Source organism: Pagrus pagrus (assembly GCF_965226575.1).
Source record: "Pagrus pagrus genome assembly, chromosome: 14".
In the NCBI taxonomy this organism is placed as follows: Eukaryota; Metazoa; Chordata; class Actinopteri; order Spariformes; family Sparidae; genus Pagrus; species Pagrus pagrus.
Window position 1 is genome coordinate 23,864,344 of NC_140198.1, and position 24,417 is coordinate 23,888,760.

The 24,417-nt window shown below is 41.3% G+C and overlaps 2 protein-coding genes across 6 annotated transcripts in view; one reads left to right on the plus strand and one right to left on the minus strand.

Moving 5' to 3' along the window:
- The window catches only part of b3gat1b (beta-1,3-glucuronyltransferase 1 (glucuronosyltransferase P) b), a 30,745-nt gene extending 15,071 nt beyond the window's left edge, over positions 1-15,674 (plus strand). For 2 of the 4 annotated variants that reach the window (XM_084373316.1, XM_084373315.1), the window contains 7 exons: positions 2,449-2,708; positions 8,168-8,284; positions 10,520-10,668; positions 10,896-11,407; positions 12,184-12,480; positions 12,814-12,919; positions 14,068-15,670. In XM_084373316.1, the coding sequence (XP_084229442.1) occupies positions 10,551-10,668; positions 10,896-11,407; positions 12,184-12,480; positions 12,814-12,900 (1,014 nt within the window). In that variant the 5' untranslated portion in view covers positions 2,449-2,708; positions 8,168-8,284; positions 10,520-10,550 and the 3' untranslated portion in view covers positions 12,901-12,919; positions 14,068-15,670. Of the gene's footprint in view, positions 1-2,448; positions 2,709-8,167; positions 8,285-10,519; positions 10,669-10,895; positions 11,408-12,183; positions 12,481-12,813; positions 12,920-14,067 lie in introns of all 4 variants that reach the window. The other 2 variants (XM_084373318.1, XM_084373317.1) reach the window with 2 other exon arrangements.
- Positions 15,675-15,728: 54 nt separating this feature from the next.
- Positions 15,729-24,201, minus strand: LOC311269253 (beta-galactosidase-1-like protein 2). Of its 2 annotated transcripts, XM_084373314.1 has the most exons (19): positions 24,095-24,201; positions 23,186-23,371; positions 23,039-23,107; positions 22,574-22,669; positions 22,165-22,273; positions 21,968-22,060; positions 21,744-21,825; positions 21,550-21,614; positions 21,386-21,470; positions 20,045-20,182; positions 19,773-19,853; positions 19,578-19,687; positions 19,328-19,474; positions 17,975-18,046; positions 17,759-17,837; positions 17,569-17,656; positions 17,370-17,481; positions 17,163-17,279; positions 15,729-15,827 (listed from the first exon to the last, which is right to left on the minus strand). In XM_084373314.1, the coding sequence occupies exons 1-19, from the start codon at positions 24,193-24,195 to the stop codon at positions 15,741-15,743; spliced, it is 1,917 nt and encodes a 638-aa protein (XP_084229440.1). In that variant the 5' UTR covers positions 24,196-24,201; the 3' UTR covers positions 15,729-15,740. The 2 variants fall into 2 exon arrangements, with proteins under 2 accessions (XP_084229440.1, XP_084229439.1); XM_084373313.1 differs by having other exon boundaries at positions 17,569-17,837.
- Positions 24,202-24,417: the final 216 nt, after the last annotated feature.

Consider the following 24,417-nt stretch of genomic DNA (forward strand, 5'->3'; position numbering starts at 1 on the left):
AGGCAGTTTGTGATTTGGCAATTTGAGAAACAAGCTAATTCGACACATTAAGGACCAGAATTTTTAGTTGAAAGCATTCAAAAAATGAACTAACATTATCAACAGAGTGTAGAGAAACAACAGTGTTGACATTATGTCAAAGACGTCCATGTACTGTGTTGCAGAGGTATCAACGGAAGTTAGCATGCTAACCAGTTTTACAAGCTACAAAATGTCAAAAAAGGAAATAGTTTCACATCCTATTTTCCCTTTCCTTACTTTCCTTACAGAAATACACCCGTACACCTACTGAATTCAAGTTTTTCTCTCCAAACTAAGACAAGCTTAATTCCCTTGTTAACTCATCGTAAAACACACTCAATTCAAAACAAAATAACACTCACCTAAACTGCAAATTATTTCTGGTTTGGCTCCTCAACTGATAAGATGGGGAAATAATTCAGCTCCAGATGCTGTTTTCATCCACTGCTGCTGCTTGAATCTCAATACGTCCTCTGTCGCTTCGTGGCTCCATGTTCCCGCCTGCTCTGTCTTCTCGTGCTGCTGTGACTCCCCATGTGATCTGAGGGCTCGGTTCAAGTAGACTCCAGTCAGCTAGTAGGGTCACTAGCCTCACAGCTAATTGAGCTTATTAGCTAACGATAGCTAGCAACAGCCAAGGATAGCGAGCAGAGAGCAGCAGTTGTTGGTTACTCTGGTGCTGCCCCCTATATTCTTGGAGCCCTTCTCTCTCTGTATATTTTACAAATGACACAATTGATATTGTTGATTACTTGAACAATGCAGACATATTGTGGGGCAGACCAGTCGTGGACATTTGTGGTGTGGATATAAACAAAAATCAACACCATCTGTCAAGATTCTATCAAAAGGAAAGCTTCATTTGTAGAGCGAAAATGATTGATGATGATTTGATGCTAACTTGGTGGCAGAAGAGCTCCAAAACATCACACAGGCACACAGCTTTGATCATTTATCACCATACAGAGATTGGCTAACACTAGCATGTTAACATTAGCATACTTTATTCTTCGGCTGTGTTCGAAATCATGCACTACCCACTATATAGTGGACAATACAGTGAGTTTGCCATTTTGAAGTGCTGTCTGCATGTATATGAGATCTATTATACCCTTTATAGTTGACTCAAAGTATCCCACAATGCATCGTGAAAAGTAGTGTACAACAGATGGTCACTAAACAAGCATTATACCATCATGCATTGCGCTGGAGGGGAATAAATGACCCGAACAATGTCCAAAAGTGTTATTTCCTTTCCTCCAGTGAATGAGTGGGAGATTTTGGACACAGTCATTATGTTTCCCGACTAACACATCGCTGAGGAAAATATCAGGGTGACCAACTTTCTTCACCTCTTTACCATTACATACACAGTGAATATGGAGTTGCTTATTAATATTAGGCAGTTTTTTGGTGCTAGTTGTTTTCTGGTGTATCCTGTCTTTGTGCTTAGCTAAGATAACTGACTGCACTGATTTTCCCTTAAATCCCCAATCCAGCCAGTGTTGCATCCTTTTTTAACAGCCAACGTTCTTTCTCAGACAGAGAATGGGGGCGTGGTCAATAGTCAGACGTAATCTGTGACCATCGCCACCAGAGTGCCGTTCTGGCAAGATCAACATCATTAGGGTGGATAGCGATAGCATGGATAGCAACAGGTACATACAAACATACTCTTTGAATATGGTGTGAATGCAGCATTACACGAGATTTTCCTGCAATGATAAGTCATGTCTGATATGGGAAACATCTATTCTGCCCTCACAGCGCCTTCATGCTGGTGAACAAATGAACATTTCTCTGCATGTAATGCAGTAGGTGTGATTTAATCTGACCTAATCCTCCACGAGCTTCAAAGGTCATTGTCACTCACATAAACCACCTGCTATGAGCAGCATCATTTACAGCCACTGTACTTTTGTCACGTGCCAAAATCTAACCATCCTCCTTAATTACTGATATGAGCTGCAGAGCCTTTCACACTGCTGCCTCCTCTCCATCTGTGGAGTTCTTTAGACTAGCGGCATATTTTTACCCTCTCCCATTATTAGACTTTTCAAGCATAGGAGCCTATTCAGAATGTACTCCTTTCATATGCCTGTCAGGAAATGAAAGCAGAAATGAATAGAAATGCTCTTACTGTCTGACTAGTGGACCATATGACTCGTGCTGTTTATGCCTCAGATAAACAACCCCCACGTTATGCATGGCTCTCTCAATTTTTCAAATCCTGCTTCATCCCCAAGTAAGAATTCCATTTGTGGGGCTGTGACATTTTTCATGTGATTTATTCTATTGTCCCGAGTCCTCCGGCCATGGCTGCCCCTCCGCCCCGTCCCCTTGCCATCAGCTTTGACAATCCCAGCCTTTGTTTTTGCCATGAGAAGCAGCATTCTTCCAGAGGGATGACCTCCTCTGTCTCTACAGGGGCTGGCACTGAGGACGCGACCCTACCCGAGGATTGGATAGCACCCGCCGGATGCTGTGAACGAAATCCGCTAGTTGTCACCCCAACTCTGCTGCTCATATGTGCGCCAAACAAACTCTCCTACGCCAGGAAGAGAACTTGATGGATCCCTCTGTTCATCGCAGCTGACACATCAAGGCCCGTTAACAGAGGACCTCCATCATTAACACAGCACAACAGGATTAGACTGTGTGACGAAAGTGGATCATAACTTATTTATGTAAGTAAACATCCCTTACACTGTATTATTTTTATTTTATTATTGAATTAACAGTGCATTGTTCATTCAATTTAGAGTCAGTGCTTAATTACATCACTGCTCAACAATGGTCTACTGAGGAAAAGAAACATTAACTTATAATTTACTCAGCAAAATTCAAAACTTGAGCAGCACCTGAATGAAAGCAGCTGAGACGAAAGGTACTGATGTGAAAAACTATCTCAGAGGCTGATCCCTGAAATCCCACAGCAGCTGAATATTAGAATTCCAAACGAGCCGTACGCCGAGGCACCGCGCTCAACTTTTACACCTCGAACCAGTTGAAAGGGACTGTGCAAACATCAGAGCATCAAACACCAGAAACTGCAGATATATCAGATTACCTGCAGCTGTCTATCCGGTATAGACACATGTACGGGTCACCATTAGGATTGAAGGGATTAATAACAGTTGGCTGCATTCAGATGGCAGTAATGAGGATTTAATGAAATAAACAGACAGTTCCCAAAAGTTCTTGATAATCTCTCTGTGGTGAATTTATTTGCAAACAAAAATGATACTTCCAACACTGACAATGTTATTAAACTCACTGCAAAAGGGGTCATCTTTTATTGCTTGTGACTGTCCACCTGTCCACCTGCCTTGAGGGGGACAGCAGGATGTCCATGAAACTGCGCTGCCATAATGAGCCCTGGATACAGTTTGCAGGGCCAAGGCCAGGGCTAATAGGTTGGAGGTTGAACGCACAGTGTGGTCACTAGTGTTGTGGGTCTGCATCATTGAAGCTATCTATATATAATGTGATATAATATAATATATCATATTATAGGCTTTTGTTTTCCAAGCTTGTTACAATGCTTGTTAATCAAGGACGTGCCTTCAGCTCGTGTCTGCCTCATAGTCCGCAGCAGCCCCTGACATTTGACTGCCATTAGCACAGACAACATTAGTATGGATTTCCCAGCTGAGATAGGATTTAAAAGACACGTCTCTGAGATGTTTGATATCAAGAGAGACCTATTTATAGTTCTCACGAGCCGTGCCATACATATTAAACACACAGTGAGAAGCTTTCGATCTTTTTAAGTGCTGAGTGAGGCTGGCACCATCTTCCACTCGTCCTCCTTCCACTCCTGGCTCTTTGATCCAGTCAAGGTCTGTCATTAGTGAGCGCTGGATTGGAATCATTAGGTTTGTGATGCAGTGCTGAGTCTGTTTGCAGCACTGCAAAGTCACTGAGGGTTCATATTGGTACCTGTGGCAACTGGTTGTTGATGGCTGTTTGGTCATTAAGAAATACCCCTTTGTACTGAAGAGAACAGCTTCAGCAGCAGAAAACAGTCATAGCACTGTACAGATGCAAGTTGAAATTTCAGTCCCAGGTAAATATTTAATGGCAGGTAAATGTGTAGAGGTTTGTGTCATTTAAGGGAATTATTTCTCCTTCTTGGCGTAAAGGTAGGAGGGAAACACTTAAACTGGCTTGATGGTTCGGTGCTCGGACAAAGTAAAATCGCTACGTTAACCGCCAAGTTACCATGGCAGATGAAAACAATGCTTCATAATGTAGGTGCACATCCAAAATGAATTAATTCATGATCAAATATACCATTAATACACATACAATTGTGCAAAACTAATTATTTATTATATCTATATATATTAGATAATTATATCCCATTATCTACCATTCATTTTGCACCAGCCTTACAGGATAAACACCAAGTCGGCATTACATTTGTATGCTGGAGTTCCAGTTTTTGCACGCTGACTCATCTACCCCCCCACAGAGGTCATTAACAAGTGGGAAGGCCCCCTGTGTGCAGCGATGTGCATGGACACAGGCGCTGTTGTTGACTGTGGTTGCTGCGGCTGCTTTGACCTAAAGTACGTTGGTGTTCATTATAATCGATCATTGAAATAATTATAATAATGATTATCACAATAATATCGTACAGTATTCTGTTATAGCTGTTATATGATGTATTTTCTGAGATGTTATTGTACCATGAAAATCATGTTGTTGCAGTCGGCTATTTTTGAAGCAAATATTGATTCGAACAGAGTGCTCTATATTTGTGCTTTCTTGGTTGGGGAACTAGGGCTGCTGAGGGGGCGGCAGCACCCCATAAAACAACGCGTTATAAAAACCATCAATTGATAATGAAGTTGCAGTAGAGAGAGAAAGAGAGAGAGAGTAAGAGGGAGTGTGAGAATGTGGAAAGAAGTGTCCACAGGATATAAAAACTTTCTTTGATCATGAAGCCTAAAGTTTCTCTACAATTTTTTTTTTTCCATCAATCAAGTATATGAACGATACTGCAGACTGGAGTCTCTGTTATCAGTGACTAACAGGCAGATCCGCGTTATATATGTGCTCGTCTCCTCCATGAAACGTCTGCATCCCTGTTTATACCTGGCATTAAGATGGATCTTTGGTGATCCGATCACAAGGTGACTGCTGGAAGTTCATGCCTGGCATCAGGCGTTTTCGACATGCACCTCGTGTTACCACTTGTGATTGCATCTCACTCCTGCTCTATATGCAAATGAACACATATATCACTGGGACAAAGGGACACAATGTTTTTTGCACAAAGAAAGAAAGACCTTTATGTATCACATATGCTGAATTGCCAAGAAGGCCTAAATTATTAAGAATTTTTCATAGACTGTTCCACAAAGCTTAGAAAGTTTCTTCTAGCTCAGCAACTCACAAAATTGAATAATTTTACAAGGGAGTCTGGGGTATTTCTCTCCTTCTTCATCTGGTTGCTTTTGACTTTAGTTGATGTGGCAGCTTTGACCTATAATATATTTGCTGAAATTGTTGTTCGTAAAGATTAAATATATGTTTCCTGGCCATTCAAATTAATACAAAAAACAGGAATGTTGCACACCATTTACAGTGACATCATTACTGTGACTGACTCCTCACGTGTCACTTCCCAGTTGATGGGATTTGATCAGAAAGCTCTTAAAAAAAAAAAAGGTCAGCTCAGGAAACATAACTGGAGCTGCTGTACTTCCATGTTATGTGACGGTGTGACCCCACTTATTTTCTTCTTCACATATTACTGTCATGAGAGTACTGACACTTGAACCATCATCCATACTGTATTTAGCACTGCATCGTTACATTACAGGGGTCTTGTATCGGGTTGATTGTTAGGCTTATAAAACACACGTAGCACTCACTGTATGAACAAAAAACCCAGCTGTTTATACTACAGAGGGAGTCAGCCAGTTCAGTCATAGAATCCAAAATGGGACTGGGCCATAACAATCAGATTCTGAATGTGTTAAGTCTGTGCTGCCTCCTCAGAATATAAAAAACTCAAATTAGCTTGTGTAGCTTTATCTTGGAGCTCATCTGTTTACTGTCATTTTTTTTTACTGTGTAGAAATTCCCTAAATTGTTGGAAGCAGTGGTTCCCGGGACTCCCCCTTATTTATTTTCATTATAACTCCTCCATAAGTAACACTATGACATTGTGTATGAGGATGTTGGTCATGGGTTTCATACACTTTCTGTAACACAACATTCAAAGCAAAATTCTTATCAGATGGAGGTCCATGGTCTAATTTGTGACAGTCTTTGACATGAAAACGTTTGAGAACAACTGGTTTAAAGCAATCATATTCTTCAAATGTTTGAACGTCGACAATAGATGGCTGATGACCAGATGATGAAACACAGATTTGCCAATGGACAGTGTCATTAACAGCATAAACAGGCACCATATTGGTATCTACAATAGTAATCTAAACCACCAGACAGCCTGTTTGCAGTCATTGTATCATTTGCAGTGGCATGTACACAGTTTTGGGACTTTTCACCCAGTTATAAAGTTGTGTCAAGCAAAACAAGTCACTAAGTGAGGTCATGTCATTGACCATATCCAGACAGCTGCTGCTGGTTACAGTGCAGGATGTGTCCCACAGTAAAAAATCTCTAATCCAATCCGCATGCTGACTGAGATCATGCATCTTCAGGACAGGAAGCTCACTGAATTTGATTGACAGGAGTAATTGCTTTTCGGTGCAGAGTATCTGTCAGTAAGATAGCCTAGTTTGTGGTTTTACTCTCATCATTAATTGCCTCCGCTGGAAACAACAAAGTCTTGTTTCCATTCCCTTTTGTCTTTTTGTGTTTGTTAACTAATAGGATAACTCACAAACGCACTCATAACTCCTGAACTGTGGGGTTTAGACACATTTTGCTTTCACTGAATTCCTTGGTCCAACACTATCCATCCATTAAGGCACACATTTGCATTTCTAACAAAATTTGGTTAATATGAATGCAAAAATAGAGGTCCACTGCTCCTATTTTGCTATTTGCCATAAACTGCTATGACTATTGAACAGATTGTGCAAGTGGAGCCAAATGTAGATGGCAGCTGCACATATAAACTCCAGGCAATGCCTCTAAATTTGATGGTATTTTGCCTGTAGCTCCCCTTTTTTACTGTGCATTTACATTCCCAGGATGTAGGTAATCTCAAAAAATCTGCATGATTGTTTATCACTATGTGTATTTTGATGCAGATGCAGAGAAAAGTCTGTACAGTTTTGGCAAAATAGTAAAAATAACACATTCAGCATGTTTCAGTCTGTGTATATGAGAAAGCATGACTATAACTGTTTTCTATAACTTGTTTTTTCGTCTGCCTTCTGATTCTGCTGATTCCTGTCAGTCATGAAACAATTCACCTTAAATGGGGATGCAAAATGGTGAAGAGGTGAAGAGCGGGTCACTGCTTTTCAACATGACATGCATAAATAATAAGCTTGTCTGTGTCAATGACATGCTGTTCAAACATCACCCTATTAAACCTGTCCTCATGTGTTAATTAGCGAGCACAGTGTTTGATCTCAGACTGGGGTTGATCCCTTTTGATCAAGGATTAATTATGTCTAAAGACTAGTGATTAACCAGCAGATGATTTGTCTCCTGAAGAGAACTGAAACAAAAGCACACAGAGTGGTCGAAGCCTGTATTGTTATTGAGATCATTGATATTAGCGGTGTACATCGAAGGCTGCAGGGCTTCTGGACTGCAGGAAATAGATGAACAAAAGGATAATCAGAGAGCTGAGCGTGAACATGAACACAACAGCACACACCTTCATCCTGGCTTAAGCTTGTATGACTCCGACAAATATAAGCCGAACCTGGTGAAACTGCCTGGCTGTAAATTGCCTGAATAACAGATGACCTTTGGAGTAATGAGTCACTCCAAAAGCACACAAACAATGCCGATGAAACACTTGTTTATGCGCACACGCTATGCATACATAAAACATTTCCCCCACGTATTCCTGCATGTCTACAGGGATCCAACCATTGAATCATTAGTGTTCACACTGGAGTTTTCCAAGAAACCTCAATCAAATGTTACATATCTGCACTCCTATCAAACAGATTCTGATCCTATGTATTTTTACTCTCTGCAGGGATAATCAACTGGACTGAACCACTGGTACACACAGCCTCCTTTTCTCCAGGGCTCTTTATACAGATCCTAGAGTATCAGCTATTGAAGCGACCATGAGTGTTGGCTCTAAACATAGGTAAGATATTATGGTTTGCATTTTTCTTATAGTGCTTTTATCCAAAGTGCTTTAAAATTTGCCTCTCATTCATGCAGAAACACACACGTACACACACACTGGGGGCAGTGAGCTAACATGCAAAGTAGTGGCTTTTTAGGTTTGCTGTCCTGCTTAAGAGCACTTGTACATGTGATTAAGAGGAGTCTGGGATGAATGGAGCCAACTCGTAATTAATGGGCCACGCTGTCTACCACCTGAGACGCAGCTGCCTTTGTCATCTCAGATAATGCCTGCGGAAGTGGCCAGCGTGAATGTTAAAGTGACAGTTCACTCAGTGGGCACAATTTTTCTGTTTGAATCTTGTTTATAAAACTCTGTCATTCATATAACTGGTTTCAGTGGTACCGGTAGCTGCGTCTGAACTGCTAGTTGCACTGGCCACGCCGGGTGCTGTAAAGCACAGTGTGTGAGCGTCTCTCAGGCGTTGGCACCGCTCATGTTCATTAGTTGCGAACAGATGCATTCAGTTCCACATTCACCAAAAACATGAACGCAGTTATGTAGCGTTTTATCGTTCATGCACAACACATGTATAATGTACATATCCACAGCACTAATACCATCAGGACAACAGCAGTCATGTTGTACCCACCTCTCTGCTGCTCTCTGTTTTTAATCTAATGTTTTCAGACTTTAATGAAATTCAGCCATTTCATCTGTGTCATACTCCTGATCGATGACAGGCTAACATCATTTGGGGAGACTTGTTTTTCAAGACAACAAGTCAACATGGAGGAGATTTTTAGTTTGCGTTAACTGGAGAACTGGAGGAATTAGAAATAAAGGCCTGGCTATCTCTGCCACTGAGATAAAATTCTGTTTGAGAATGTACAGTTACTATACAGTTTATAACTATGAAGACCTTTCAGACCTTCTAATATGTATCAGGGTTTAACTAAAAAGACTGAATCCATAATGTCTTTATCCGTGTCAACTGTTTACAGGCAGGAAAGGGCTTGACCCTTTCAGCCACACTGTAGCCCTCTTCAATCTTTATCTCTGAAGTTCTCTGTAGTACACCAGAATGCTTTCAAGTGAGACAAAAAGAGAGCTCGGAGCGTTTTTCTGACCCATTTTCTGTTGTGCAGCAGTTCCAGCAGGCTCAGACTGCTTCTTAACACAATGCCTCCTTCCTTGTAGTTTGTGCCTCGCAGCTACAGCATGTTGACGTTCAATAGAGAGCCACCGTCTATGGACTTCCAAATGCAATTCTCATCTCGTGATGGGCCATCAGATTGGGAAACTCAGTCAAGCAGCTCGTCTATTCACGGGCTAAAGACAGCACGCTAAATATAACTCTAAAAGCAGTGGATGTTTCCTTTAGAAACGATGATTCTAAATAGAGTCTGGTGAAAGACATTTACTATTTCTGTCTTTATGACAGCAAAGACAACAGAACAATTGTAAACATAATTATACAGCAGAATCAAAAATACATATTTTTCCTCTTGCCTGTAGTGCTTTTCATCCATCTAGATTGTTTTGGTGTGGGTTGCAAGTTTTGGAGGTCTGCCTTCCCTTGAACATAATGGAACTAGATGGCACTGAGCTTGAGGTGCTCAAAGCTAAAAAAAAAATGTTTTTAAAAATACACCTGAAACTCAACAGTAGTCTCTTTCCAAAAATCAGCTGTGAGCAGTTTCATTTAGGAACTATTTTCCTTATGTATCATCGCTCAGAAGGAAGCATGCATCTACTCATGGTCAAGAGACTACAGTAGCTAACTGAGCTACAGTAGCTAACGTTGCAGCTCAGCTGAGGAGAACACCATCAATATTCACATCCTGCGCTGTCACAAGCATGAGCCTCTTGTCCATGAGTAGATGCACACTTTCCCCTGTGCAGTGATACAGTTGGCGGGTGTAATTCAGTAGAAAAAATAGTCCATTTAACATATAAATAATAAATAAAATGTCTTAGAATTTAATAAATCCAGAAGAAATATGTTTAAATGTTAAAAATCTATGTAAAGAACTGTAACAGAAATTGGAAATGATAGGACTGGTATCAAAATAATTACAAAGATGTAACTGCAACTACATTTAAAACAATATTTCTCAAAGACATTTTCTCTTTCGTTCTCTTCAGTGAGAGCCATCGATGGCCTTGACAAAAGCTGCGACACCTCATTTCACAGCTCTCTGGTCACTGTGATTGTGAACCATCTCATGTCATGTGTTATATGTCGTGCAGGCAGTGACATGACTCAGGTCTGACCCTGGAGATGCCGAAGAGACGAGACATCGTCGCCATTGTGTTGATCGTGTTGCCTTGGACACTGCTCATCACTGTTTGGCACCAGAGCACCATCACTCCTCTGCTCGCTACTCGAAAGGGTACAGGTAAAATTATTCAAGACTCTGCAGTGGTGTTCAGAGATAGTGAACCTTTTGCTTTTTCATGTTCGTCATAGCAGCATATAGCAAAGGTGTTTGTTTTACTTACAGTATGCGTCTGTGTGTTGATGTAATGCACAGAAGATTGTGTCTGTTTACTTATGTAGCACAAGGTCCCATCAATACTTGAGAGCACACAGAGGCTCATTGTAATCATTTTCCCTCCTGACTAGATGACAGACGTGATGGTCGCTCCAACTCCAGGAATACTTTTGCTTTCAAGGAGTCCTGCTCACTTCAGAACCGGGACATCGTGGAGGTGGTGCGCACTGAGTATGTCTACAGCCGCCCTCCGCCCTGGTCTGACATCCTGCCCACCATCCACGTCATCACTCCCACCTACAGCCGGCCGGTGCAGAAGGCAGAGCTGACACGTCTGGCTAACACCTTGCTGCACGTCCCCAACCTGCACTGGATCCTGGTGGAGGACTCCCAGAGGAGGACCACTCTGGTCAGCCGTCTCCTCCAGGAGACTGGACTCAACTACACTCACCTCAACGTGGAGACACCTAGGAACTATAAGGTACGCGGGGACACTAGGGACCCCCGGATACCTCGGGGTACCATACAGAGGAACTTGGCTCTGCGGTGGCTCCGGGAGACCTTCAGCGCCAACAGCAGCCAGGCTGGGGTCGTCTACTTTGCAGATGATGACAACACGTACAGTCTGGAGCTGTTTGAAGAGGTAATTATGCAAAGTAAAATTAAACTAAATATAGCTGAATTATTCTTTAAAGGAACAGTTCAACAAAAACTAATTATTTTAAAAATGTTGTCATTATCTACTTAAGGAAGAAGGAGGATCAGCTGAAGTTTCGTGGTCCATGAATAATTTCTGGAGCTTCACAGCAAAACAGCATTGCAACATTCTCCTAAACAGCTGAAGTAGATGGGGACTGTAATGTAAAAAGACAACTGGAAAAATACATACAATATAGTACAGCTCATACAGCTCATGCAGCATAATCCAAGTCTCTCAAAGCTCACAAATTTATTTGAAAAGATGTTATTTCCACTCTTGACATGTGATCAAGCTCATGTCCCAGCTGGCTAACGCTTTAAGCTTAGCCGCTACAGTGAAGATTTAGGCTTTTAAAGGATGTAAATGTCTTTTCACATTAATTTGGGATCCCATGGCTTCTGGAGCCAATTTTTTTTTTTTCCCGTATTTTTTTATGTTTAAAAACTAGTCCCCATCTACTTAAGTTGTTTAAGAGAACGCTGTTTTCTGTGAAGCTCCAAAAATGTTATGTGGACTAGGAAAACTTCCCACGACTTTCCATTAGCACAGGGCTAGATAATGACTGAATTTTCTTTTTCGGGTGAACTTTTCCTTTAAGGGTGCAACGTCTTTTCGCAGACTTCTTACTTAAGTGTCTTAAGCTAAATCAACATTTTTTATGGAGTTCAAAATGACTCACATGAGTGTCTTGTACCTCTGTCTCTGTTTTCACGTTCCAGATGCGTTCCACCAGGAAGGTGTCAGTGTGGCCCGTGGCCTTTGTGGGCGGCCTACGGTACGAGTCCCCTAAAGTAAACACCTTGGGGAAGGTGTACGGCTGGAAGACTGTATTCGACCCGCACCGCCCCTTTGCCATCGACATGGCTGGGTTTGCAGTAAATCTGCGCCTCATTCTGTTGAAACCTCAGGCTTATTTCAAGTTACGTGGCGTGAAGGGAGGTTATCAGGAGAGCAGCTTATTAAAGGAGCTGGTCACTCTCAGCGACTTGGAGCCTAAAGCTGCTAACTGCACTAAGGTAAGAAGAGGAGGCTCTCTACATGTTTGAAATGTTGTGTAACCTGAATTGGAAATAAACCAAGCTGCTTCTGTAAACGCTGCAAGTGTTACACTTGAGATCCTCGGCTGTCATAACAGTTTGTTCATCAAGTCAGTAAACTGTCAGCTTATAGCCAATTCAATGTGCTTACAGATCATTTAAAATATGCTACATTCTGCCTGTAGACATTGTGTAGCAGGTATGATGCAGTGTACTACTACTGCACAGCACTAAGAGCCAAAATGTCTGTTTGAGTGTTTCATCATATGACTGTATTTCCGCTCATCTCCATCTCTTTCTTCTCACCCGCAGGTATTAGTATGGCACACACGGACAGAGAAGCCTGTGCTGGTGAATGAGGGCAAGAAAGGATTTACAGACTCTAATGTGGAGATATGACATACTTCATCTGACACAGGTAATAGACCAGATTTAGAAATGCAAATTACCATTGCATCTCCACACAGTGATTATTTGGGAGACAGACCAAAGGGGAGCATTTCAGCTGTTATGTGGACCGTGAGATATGGACCTTACTTGAAATAGACTTTTGCATAACATGTTTAAAGGATTGTCTCCTGCAGATTTTGTCACAGTATTATAGTATTTTAGTTTAAAGTATTTTAAGCCACACTAATGGTCAGGCTGGCAATGATAGTCTGTCAGCTGGTCCAGACCGAAATATCTCAACAACTACTTGATGGATTATGATGAACTTTTGAGAAAACATTCATGGTCCCCGGAGGACTTGGTAACCCCCTGACCTTTTATTGAGCACCACCGTGATTTTTCTTTTTACTGAAATATTCTGACAGATATTGGATGGAGTGAAACATTCATCTGTTGTGCCCAGAGGTCTCTTTTACACACTCTTGCACTGTATATAAGGCACGGAGGTGGAATCAAATGCTATATAAGAGGAGCGGAAAATGATTTGTTATCACCACGTTATGCCGATGTTCAGAAACGTATGTTAAACATCACACTAGGCGATGACAATGTTGTGTTATATGTCATGCCTCTCTTCCTTGCCGTAGCCATCATACTATCGATGATCACACACTGGGGCGGCATTATAGACAGTATTAACATGGCATCACACTCAGCGTGGGAAGCTCAAACGCTGGGATAATGGCATGCTGTTTCCATGTTGCAAGACCAACATATTAGATAACCTGTTCCGTGCAGTGTAAAAAGCAGGCGGTCAGAAGAGGGGTCTTCATACGTCCCACTCAGGATGAATTGTTGTGAATTTGGTGATCCTCTTCTCTAGCGCTTCCATCAATGCTTATTAGCGAATACAGCATGTTAATTTATCAATAGTAAACATTATACATGCTTGGCATTAGCATTTTCATTGTTAAAATACTAGCATGCTGACTGGCATTTAGCGTAGGGTAACGACAAAACGGGACGGAACTGAGTGGTTCTATTGGTACATCCTCAACTTAACTCAAATGAACTGGACTGCTTGGTGGAAAAGTGGCTTTAGTCTTGTTGATAAAAGTACTGCTAACAGTACGTCCTTGTGTGTCCTTATTAAGTATGAAATTGTTGTCGTTTCAGGGGAGGCATTTCTCCACGGGATTCTTTCTGGATTCAAAACAACCTCACAGCGCCTTAAAGCAGTAGTCAGGGTCAAAAATACTACCACTGCACAGTAGCTGTACTTCACCACGGCTTAGAAATGGAGGCACACCTGTCCACCCGAGGAGACAGCACAAAGCCATGTGCGTGAAGCGACCACAGAGTATCAAAGCACAACTGCACAAAAACAAGCTGGCCTGTTCTGCTTGGAGCACTGGCTGATGCGAGATGCTGGTAGGAGTTGCCAAAAGGAGCTTGCCCACTGAGGTCTCCTCGGAGAGCTGGGACAAAGGATGTTACGCGATTTAAACTGCAGGAAGAGATGGCACGGCAAGCAATAAAGAGCCCTCTGAGCGCAGACAACAGCAGCCAACCATCCAATTAGCATTAAATTGGACCCTTTTGTTCTGAAGCGAGCTGGCTGTCGGGCACAGGGCTGCACAGAGGAATAAAAGGGGTCCTTGTTCAGAGTGAGTCAGCACTGACTGACAGACTGCATTGAGGGGATCTGAGCCCCCCCCCCCCACACTTGTACTGTACAACAGTGAGCTATTTAGATAGCACCCTGAACCCCAGCACTAATTAGGAGTCCTGTTACTCCTCAACACACATTCACACATGCTCAGCTGTCACGCTGCACATGACGAACACACAGGCACTCATGCACTCAAAAACACGGAGCAATGATTTATTACAGTGTAACAGCAACATCCTCTCTTACAGTCACTCACCACACGCTCCTGATATGCTGTAACTAAACTGAGGCGTACTCATATTTAAGAGAAGATTCAGTATTCCTATAGGCGCCTGACTTTAACAGGCTTCTTCATAAGCTAATTAAGAGTAAACTGAAGGTTTCTCAGCAGAATTATTTATTGTTTCACAGTAACTGGTACCATTCACTTGTTGGTCGGAAGCTGTGCTTGTGAGAGTCAATGGGATACGAGGCCATTACTCTAAAAAGTGGATGTGCATCCTTTTCAAATAGCTGTATTACACAATCTAATTATTCCCACCATGGATGAATGGCTTGCAAGTGATGATTTCATACCCCATCGACTTGCAGTGGCACTGCTTAAAATGCTAATGCTCTCAGACTCAGTGACTGTTAAAAGTTTGGTCAGTTATTAATGTTACAGGCATCTGAGACCTTTAAGAGAAGGGTCTGATGCTGCTACAATGCTGCTTATGTTTCATTTGAATCACTCCTGCCTCAGCTCAGATCGTCTCATAAGCTTGTTTTATTTATTTTGTTGTTTATTTTACAGGCGAAGAAGTGTCCATTTAAAAAAACACATCAAATATAACTGCCACCCCCTGACAGAAATTGTAACTATTTAACTGGAAATCCATGGGTGAGAGGATATACTTGGTATTTCTGCTCGATGTGTAAAGAGTCACTGTAACTAAAGGTACTGTATGTAAATAGCTATAAACTGTTCCCATACAAACACGCCTCTCTCTGCTATTGATATTGGTTTGTGTCTATGTGTATGTAGATTTTAAGGTATTAAATCAGACAATGGTAATGACATGATAATAACAACATTGATATCCCTGAATTTGAAGGTTCAAACTAATGTAACAACCACTTGTAAGACCCTTTTTACAAAAAACAATGCCCATGGTGACAGTGATGACTGGGTGATGAGTCACTGGATGTCCACTGCCATGCCAAGATCAGGTGTATCCTCAAATTGGACCTTGTAGTCACCCTCCTGCTCCTCAAACACAATGACCTTATTCATTTAAAGAGAAAGAAGTGAGGAAAAAAGAAGACAGAGTTAGAGAATCACGACTTTATGTTTAAAACCAGTTTTTTAAGTCCATAATAACACAACATTTTAAAGGAATAGTTTTGGGAAATGCACTTAATTGTTTTCTTACCGAGTGAGTGGAGAAGATCGATACCACTCTCTCATGTCTGTACGCTAAAAGTTAAGCTAAAACCAGCAGCCTGTTAGCTTAGCTTAGCATTAAGAGTGGGTAAAGAGGGGCCCAGCCATATTGGCTCTTTCTAACTGTTAAAAAGTAAGTATTGTAAAAAAAAAAAAATCACCAACCAGCACCTATAACGCACACAAATGAACATGTTGTATCTTTTTTGTTCAATCTGTATAGAAGTCAAAGTGTAACACCAACTAGTATTTTTGCAGGCTAACCTGGGAGTTAGCATCGCCCTGGTTCCCTCAACAAAGAGCCCGGGGCATTTTTCTCTTGGATTTTGATTTAATGCAAAAAATAAGCTCTGTAGTGAGCACAAGTTTATGATACTTACCTGTTTGTTCAGCAAGATAATCTTCACAACTGAGCACAACTGTTATGATTTTTGAAGCCTAAATACAATGGCCAGAAGTAAAAAGCTAATGTTAGGTTACAAACAAACTACATCAGGGTCACATGACTTCAACGTCAACTCTAAGCTTCCTACTACACTTCTACTGTTTGCACTCTACTATAAATAGATGGATCAATCTACAAGTTGTAAAGTTAGATTTAAAGTTAAATCGTTAAACTAAGCGAACTAAACTAAAGTTCGCCTGTAGAAGATGGACTAGTGAGTAGATGAGACGTTTAATGTCCCCGACAACTTCTGTAGTCTCATTTAAACTGCCTTTTATAAGACATGCAATGCTATAAAATTTAAATGTGGGGTATTTACTGAAGTGAAAACAAGTTTGTTTTTAACAGTGATCTTACTTCAGGCATTTAATTGAAAACCCATTCAAAAAACCCATTGACTTTTAGATGAGGGAACCAGAAGTGCAAAAACACTAACTTATTTCTGGGTTGTAGGACTAATTCCTGTCGTATAACTTGGCCAGACACTGTGGATGACATAAACGACATATAGCATGTTAATTAGTGCACTTTAAAGGTGCTGTTAGGCAGGTTTTGTTAGCAGACAGGTTTCCCTGTTTCCAGTCTTTATGCAAGGCTAAGCTGATGTTAGCTTACACACATGAGCGCACTATCAATCTTCTCATCTAACTCTCACCAAGAAAGCAAATAAGTGTGTATCCCAAAATGTCTAACTATCCCTCTAACAGATGCTGGTTTGTGCACAGCAGTACCTGGTTGATTCCACTGTTGAGAAAGGGACCAGGGATGTAGAGATTCTGCTGGGGGCCAATTGACCAGTAGCGGCCCAGATTCAGTCCATTAATAAACACAACACCTTTCTCCCAGCCCTGTGGACCAAAATAAAATGGCTTATTTTCTCAGACAAACACACATGCCAATTTACAAACTGTACATAGCATATGTATCATTTCACTTACTGGCAGCTTCAGAAATGTGTCACTGGGATACCCGTATGCAAACAGCCTCCCCATGAAAAATCCAGGGAAGCTTGGATTTTCGGGGAGAGTTTTCCAAGGTGCCTGATAAAGACTGAAATAAAGCATCCTCTTCAAACACACTTTCCTTTTTCACAGCAAAATGAAAGTGATATGCTTAGATTCAATAAAGCGTACGAACCTATCAATAAAGCTGGGTTTCATATCCAGGCTGTATATTGTAAAATCCCGCAAGGGGATATTGTTTAATAAAACGTCTCCCACTAGGCCTGTGAGAATACAAATGAAAATTGGCTTGTACACTACCCACTGAATGCTTGAGTGATTTAATAGCAGGCACAGCAATGAACTGCATATTGTCTGTCTATCACCTTTATGTTGTTTGTCAAGGTCCCTTCCCTGGTGAACTCGTCCACAGTTTTCCACCAGTAAACTTAAGGTACGCTGTCCCTGCGGGGATTGATCACTTTTATGTCTTTTGCAAGTTATAACTGCCAAAAAGCTCACACTCCAGCATCCATCACATCGGATAACTTTGAATGACGTTTATTGGACATTTGTCTTCATCGTCCAACTTGATCTCATACCTTACCGTCAGGAACCGCCAACTCCTGGTTTTGACGCTTGAAAAGGCCAATGTAGCTCCTGTCTACATACACCTGGGGAGAAAAATATCACTGTCAAATAAATGATAACAGAGTACATGATACATTAACTCTGCTTCATTTGAATGAAATATTCCAAGATAGTTTGCCAACTATCACCTCAGTCACCCTTAACAACTTTCACGTGCTGTATGTCCCGAAATGTGTACTGTGGGCCTACCAACACCATGGGGTGCCCACTCATAGCACTGAATGACTGAATACACTTGTTAGCTAAATTGCTGAGAATTACAAATGTTAATGATACCACTCTCATATCTATCAGTTACATTTAAAGCTAAAGTCAGGAGAAAGTTAGCTTAGCATAAATACTGGAAACAAAAGGAAAAAAATAGCTTGATTCTGTCTGCTAGAAACACGACCGGCCTGCAGCGCCGAGATGTAAAATAATTAGGAAGCTTAATAGGTGCTGACACATTTTTTACTTTTGGACAGAGTTAAGCTAGCTGTTTCCTGCTTCTGGTATCCTAAGCTAAGCTGCTGGCTCTAGCTTCATGTTTTGTGTTTAGTTGTATCTTGTTTTTGATCAACTTGCATAGTATATAAGTATATTTCCCAAATTGCCAAACTATTCCTTTAAAGGTCCAATGTGTGAGATTCAGGGGGATCTATTGAGAGAAAGGGAATTTAAAGGAGACATATTATGCTTTTTGGGTTTTTTTTTCCATATGTTCTTGAGAATGTAAAAGGTGCTGAAAGTTAAAACTCCTCTCTCCCACAAAAAACACTACTTCTGAGGTTCCTGAAACACCTCGTCAGTAGCCCCGCCTTTAATTCTGTGACTTTGTGACATCATCACCATGTCACACATTTGCATAATTTATGCCTAGCGACTAGTTTGACTAATTAATTTAGAGCAGCTGCTCTTGTCAGAGGTGCTGGCTCAGGTGTGCATGTGAACAGACCAACCAGAGCAGACGGGGTATTCATGAGGGGGCCCTTAAAGAGACAGGAGCTAAAACAGAGCGTTTCAGACGGAGGGGGAATACAGTGCTGCAGCAATGAACAGTATAAGAAAACTGATGTTTTTTGAGCTTTAAAGCATGTAAACCTATACAAATAGTTATGTAAAAAAAATCATGCACCTGAAAATGAGCATAATAGGTCTCCTTTAGTATTCATGATTATGTATTTGTTAGTGTATAACCACCTGAAACTAAGGATCATTGTTTTTTGATGGCACTAATATCTACACACTGGACCTTTGAGTTTCTGCAGCTACAAACTTGTTAAAGAGAATGTGAGATCATGCCATCATGTACAGTGAGGACTCACGAGGGCACGGTCTCTGACATTATCTCCAGACTTCAATAATCCCCCACTGGTGATGGTGGTCTCATACAGTGTGTATCCATAGGACTGTCCGTTCCCGTTGTTCACAGGTAGGTTCTCCATGTTTACTGGCGTGGGTGACTTAAATGGCTGCAGGAAATTGAAATAAAGGAAAAGAAAATGTACCTCCTTGTCTGAAAAGCATTTTTTTCATTAAACATAAAAGCAACAAATAATCTTACATAAAACATACTCCCTCAGTGAAGCTCAAAGCATCCCATAAGGACAGGTGCTGGTACATGATCGCTGGTTCATAAGCCTCCCTGTAATGCAGGGTTGGCATGTCGGGGAAACTGTCTTCTCCTGCACAGACAGGTCAAAAACAAGATCAGGCAAAGAGGTCGGTCACAGTATGTATTCATTGTCATTTATTCTGAGTGTAACTTACTGTTGTATCGAGAAAGTAGGTCCCTAAGGAGATGGTACTTTGGCGTGTACTCCCCTGCCTCAGTCAAGGGGGCATCATAATCTAAAAAACATTGTATTGTAACATAGATTAACAATCATGTGCTGCCACCTGCTGGGTGTTATGGCACATGGAACATATTATTCAGCTGTGACATGGCACATGGCCTCATCATTTTGATTTTGTTTTGTAAATTTGCATCAAAGACAGGGCTGGTTTGTTTGGGACTGAACACATGAGACAGAGGAACCAACCATAGCTGGGGACCAACGCTTTGTAGGAGGGATCAACGACTGCTCCGCTCATGAAGCCAAAAGTGGAGCCTCCATGGAACATGTAGAGGTTGACAGACATGCCTCGCCTCAGAATTTCTCTCACGGTGGACACCATATCTGACAAGAAGTTCAACATGTTCAATGTACACAAACAGATTACTTAAAAACACAAAGGTCACTGCAACAAGGAAATCATAGTTTTTATTGGAAACCCTCTGCTGACTTCTTCATCAGGGACTACAGTGCCTCATTGAAAAGAAGGTTGGTCTTGACTTTCATATTTACATTGTTGGCATGTAGCTGACGTCCTTTATGCAAAAATAGCCTTAGGCAAATAAATATAAAAACAAACTGCAGAGTGAGAGAGAAAGAATTTGCTTACAGCAGTTAAAAGAGGTGTGAGACTCAATTTATAACTCAGCTTTACCAACATGTGTTTTTGAAGTCTGATACCAGTGCAGTCATAAATTGCTTTAAACAGTGTCAAAAAGCCATAAAATGCATTTAGACCAAGGCAAAGTTACTCCAGGGAACCCTGTTAATATAAAACTGTTTTTGGTTTAGAATAAATGTGAAATGTGCCTGGCCACCTGTTCAATAGTAAGACAAGTGGGGATACATTACAACCTTTGTGTGAAGAAATTGAAAAGTCATGATGCATCAGCGGTTCTTTCACAGTTCTTTGGGGTGGTTGAGGTGCTATATAGCACCGCTGTCGTACAAAGAACCTCTCAAGCCCCTGTAAACTTCTTTCAAGGTTCTCTACTGGTTCTTCAGCTCAGCTGAGTTAGAAAAAAAAAATTAAATACATTGTATTTTCTGAGGATAACACATTGAAGGTGTGGTTTCTTTTTGTCCCCAAGGAATTATGTCCACAGAAATACTGCAGGGAATGAAAGAAAAGATGCAAAATCAGTAACTTATTGCAGGTTTTTTGAGTAGATTTCAAATGGCTGTGAGCCTATATCACAACTTCTATACATGTAATTTCACATAGAGTTGTAATGTATCCCAATACATATTTCTTTTCTTCTCATTTTCACCTTTATTGGATAGTTGATGGTGAGAGGTCGAGAAATGAAATGAGATAAGAAATGCTTATGTTGCATATTGCGATAAAGACATGTTTTGTCTAATTTGTGTCTAATTTCCTGGCTGACATTGAACACATTGCAGTTATATGGTATGTGCTTTAAGCACTCAGCTACCAGAGTGCACATTTAAACTGATTTCTACCAATTAAGAATAAAAAGTTAAGCACAAATAGAAAGGTGTGTTTTTGTCCATAAAGCCATCAATAGCAAGGAGGACCTTCCTTACCCTCTGGGGGGAGCACATGGTGGAGTTCACCCCACACATCATACCAGCCAGTCCAGTAGTCCATCACCATGGTGGGGCTGTTGGGCTGACAAACAGAACAGAAAAGACCCACTATCACACACACCTTCAGTGACAGACTTATGTTGGAAAGGTGAGATACACACCTGGATAGAGATCAGATCCTGGATGTCTTTCTGATTTAGCTTCTGCAGCTTCAGTGATCTGATGACTACAAGACAGGAGATCACAAGGTAAAGTAAGCTCTCTCTCTGTGTGTGTGTGTGTGTGTGTGTGTGTGTGTGTGTGTGTGTGTGTGTGTGTGTGTGTGTGTGTGTGTGTGTGTAATAATATACTGTACCTCCATCCACACCCCCTGACTTTAATGTGTTGTGGTTGTCTGATGTGAGCAAGAGCTCGCTGATCCCTCTGGACTGTATAGCCTTTCAAAATAAAACAGAATGTCACAACAGAGGACATGAACATCATCAGATTGATTCTGTCATATCAATATCTCTTTTTGCACATGTGTGTTTTGATGTAGGACTAAGGTGGCATTTTAATCAAACAAGCCTGTCATATCACCTCTTTAATGAAAAGCATGTAACTTTCATCTTTCGCAAAGGATCCATACTCGTTTTCCAGCTGCACTGCAATAATAGGACCTCCTTTCTTGAACTAAATAAAACAAAACACAAGCAAACGATTCATTTGAAGGATGACAAGTTAAATACATGTATACTGGAGCTATAAAAAATGTGTTTTCAGTGACGAAGAGCGACCTGCAGTGGAACCACTTTTGGTATAAGTTTGTCAAAAAAAGTATTGACAGCCTGAGTGAAGCCTGGGTAAGTCGTCCTCAGTCTCATGCTGCCGTCGCGGAGGAGCCAGCTGCAAAGAGACAGAAAACAAGATGCTAAGTTATGACTGAAGCCACAGAGCTGCAAGAACAACAGAGGCACAGTCCAGCATAGAGGACAAAGCTTCACACACTGGGGAAGTCTTCTCTTGGAGCATGATGTGACTTTTTCACCCAGGCTGAACTAAATTTATTGATTCATGGATATAAACTAGTCGGAGCCTGTTGAACTTTGGGTTTAAATCTACAACTTCCATTCATACATGCAAAGTGAATGCAATAAATGTACACATTCACCTTAATTAGTCATATGCAAAGAATACTAGCACTACCTTGGTAGTCCTCCTAGGTCCAACTCAGAGGAAATGTACGGCCCTGGACGCAAAATCACCCACAACCCCAACTCAGCAGCAAGATTGATGTAGGCTCTGAAACCCAGATGGAAAAAAGACAACCAATAAGCATTTTCTATCTGCACAAACAGCAAGTTAAGACCCCCAGTGAGACCCCGTGTCTCGTTGTTTGAGGAGTGTGAAATGTGCTTGACAACAACAGCAGCAGGCTGAGGCGTCACATCCCACCTCACTTATCACCGCTGTGTGCTTAATTGCTCGCTAAGTTGCTGTTGTTGGGGAGATGCCGCTGTTGTCAGGTGGGAACTCTCTGTCTCTAAAGCTTCTCCCCTGAGCACTGGGGCTTAGATGATGAGAAGAAGAGGAGAGTATTCCCAACACGCCTTACAGCAGCAAGCGAGGTGGACATTTTAAGTTGCATATTATACGCTTACCACTACTTACTCTAAATCCAGCTGTGTGCGGAAGTTGAACACTCCTCTCTCTGGCTGGTGCAGACTCCACGGCACAGACCTGCGACAATCCAGGAAGTTCTAGTTAACATTCAACCCAGTGTCGAGAAACAAAACACATCCATAGTAGTTTTCCTACGTAGTGAGGGTGTTGATGCCACAGGCCTTCATTTTCAACAGGCGGTCCCTCCAGTAGGCCCTCGGCACACGGAAATAGTGGATGGATCCCCCGAGGATGTGGAAGGGCTGACCCTCCAGCGTGAACTGGGACGAGTTGGCACTCAGGCCCACCTTCCTGCTCAGTCTCCATCCCGTCACCGGCATGCTGGAAGAGGAGTTTGTGTCACACTCACAAAATGTAGCACATAGGCTATTGTGCTTGAATGGAGCACATGACATGCTTGATAGGAATTTGCAGACGTCTTGTTTTGGCAAACACAGCAACAGAGGAGCAGCAGCATATTTGAATGCGGTAAGACTTCATCAGATCTATATTGTCCTTTATATACTGGTATATTTCTATTGCTTTTTGCTGTAGTTAAAGATGCAGTATGTAGTTTTGCCAAAGGAATTTTAATGAGAAGAGAAAGATCTTCATTGACTGATTTTTGATGGGTGAACAAACTAAATAAACAAACTCTCTTTGTTTTTATGACTGTATAAACTGAATAAACAAAATGACCTTAAAGGACAACACAGTTTCATACTGTTTCACTCCTCTGAGAACAGCTTGTTTATTCACTTATGGAAAAAAAAATCTGAGTTTGTATTATTACCTCATTAATGTTGTAAATATTAAAATTCTGAGTTTTGAATAAATAAGTTAATTCTATAGCTACAGTGATACTTTACTGTGAGTAGCTATAGCCTACCTAATATCATGGCATCAGTATTACATTTCTATAGAGATTGACTTCATAGTGTGTCTATGATATGATAGTAGGCTATATATCACACTATGTCATCACTACTATGAGACATTGCTTTGATCATTAACAGTATCTCTAAGTGAAACATATTGAACAATAACACAGAGAACTGAACTTACCGGAGATATCTGTACATAATAAAGCCAAGAATGCACAGACAGATAAGTGCATATTTCCTTTTGTGCGCATTTCTTATCCTCAAGACAACCATCGATAGCATGTGAGATCCCCGTCAGTGACATAGGCAGAAGTGTGGTGAAGTTGACAGCAGCGCAGATGAACTCATGATGCCGGAGTGAGCAACGCACCGCCTCGTGGGAGTGACCCTGTGCAGCAGCAGAGCACAGCCATGGAAATCACCTCATTAACTGGGTGTGTCCGAGGCTTTGCTGAACACCGTATAGGTGAGGATGAAGAAATGACCACATCCAATTTAATGATT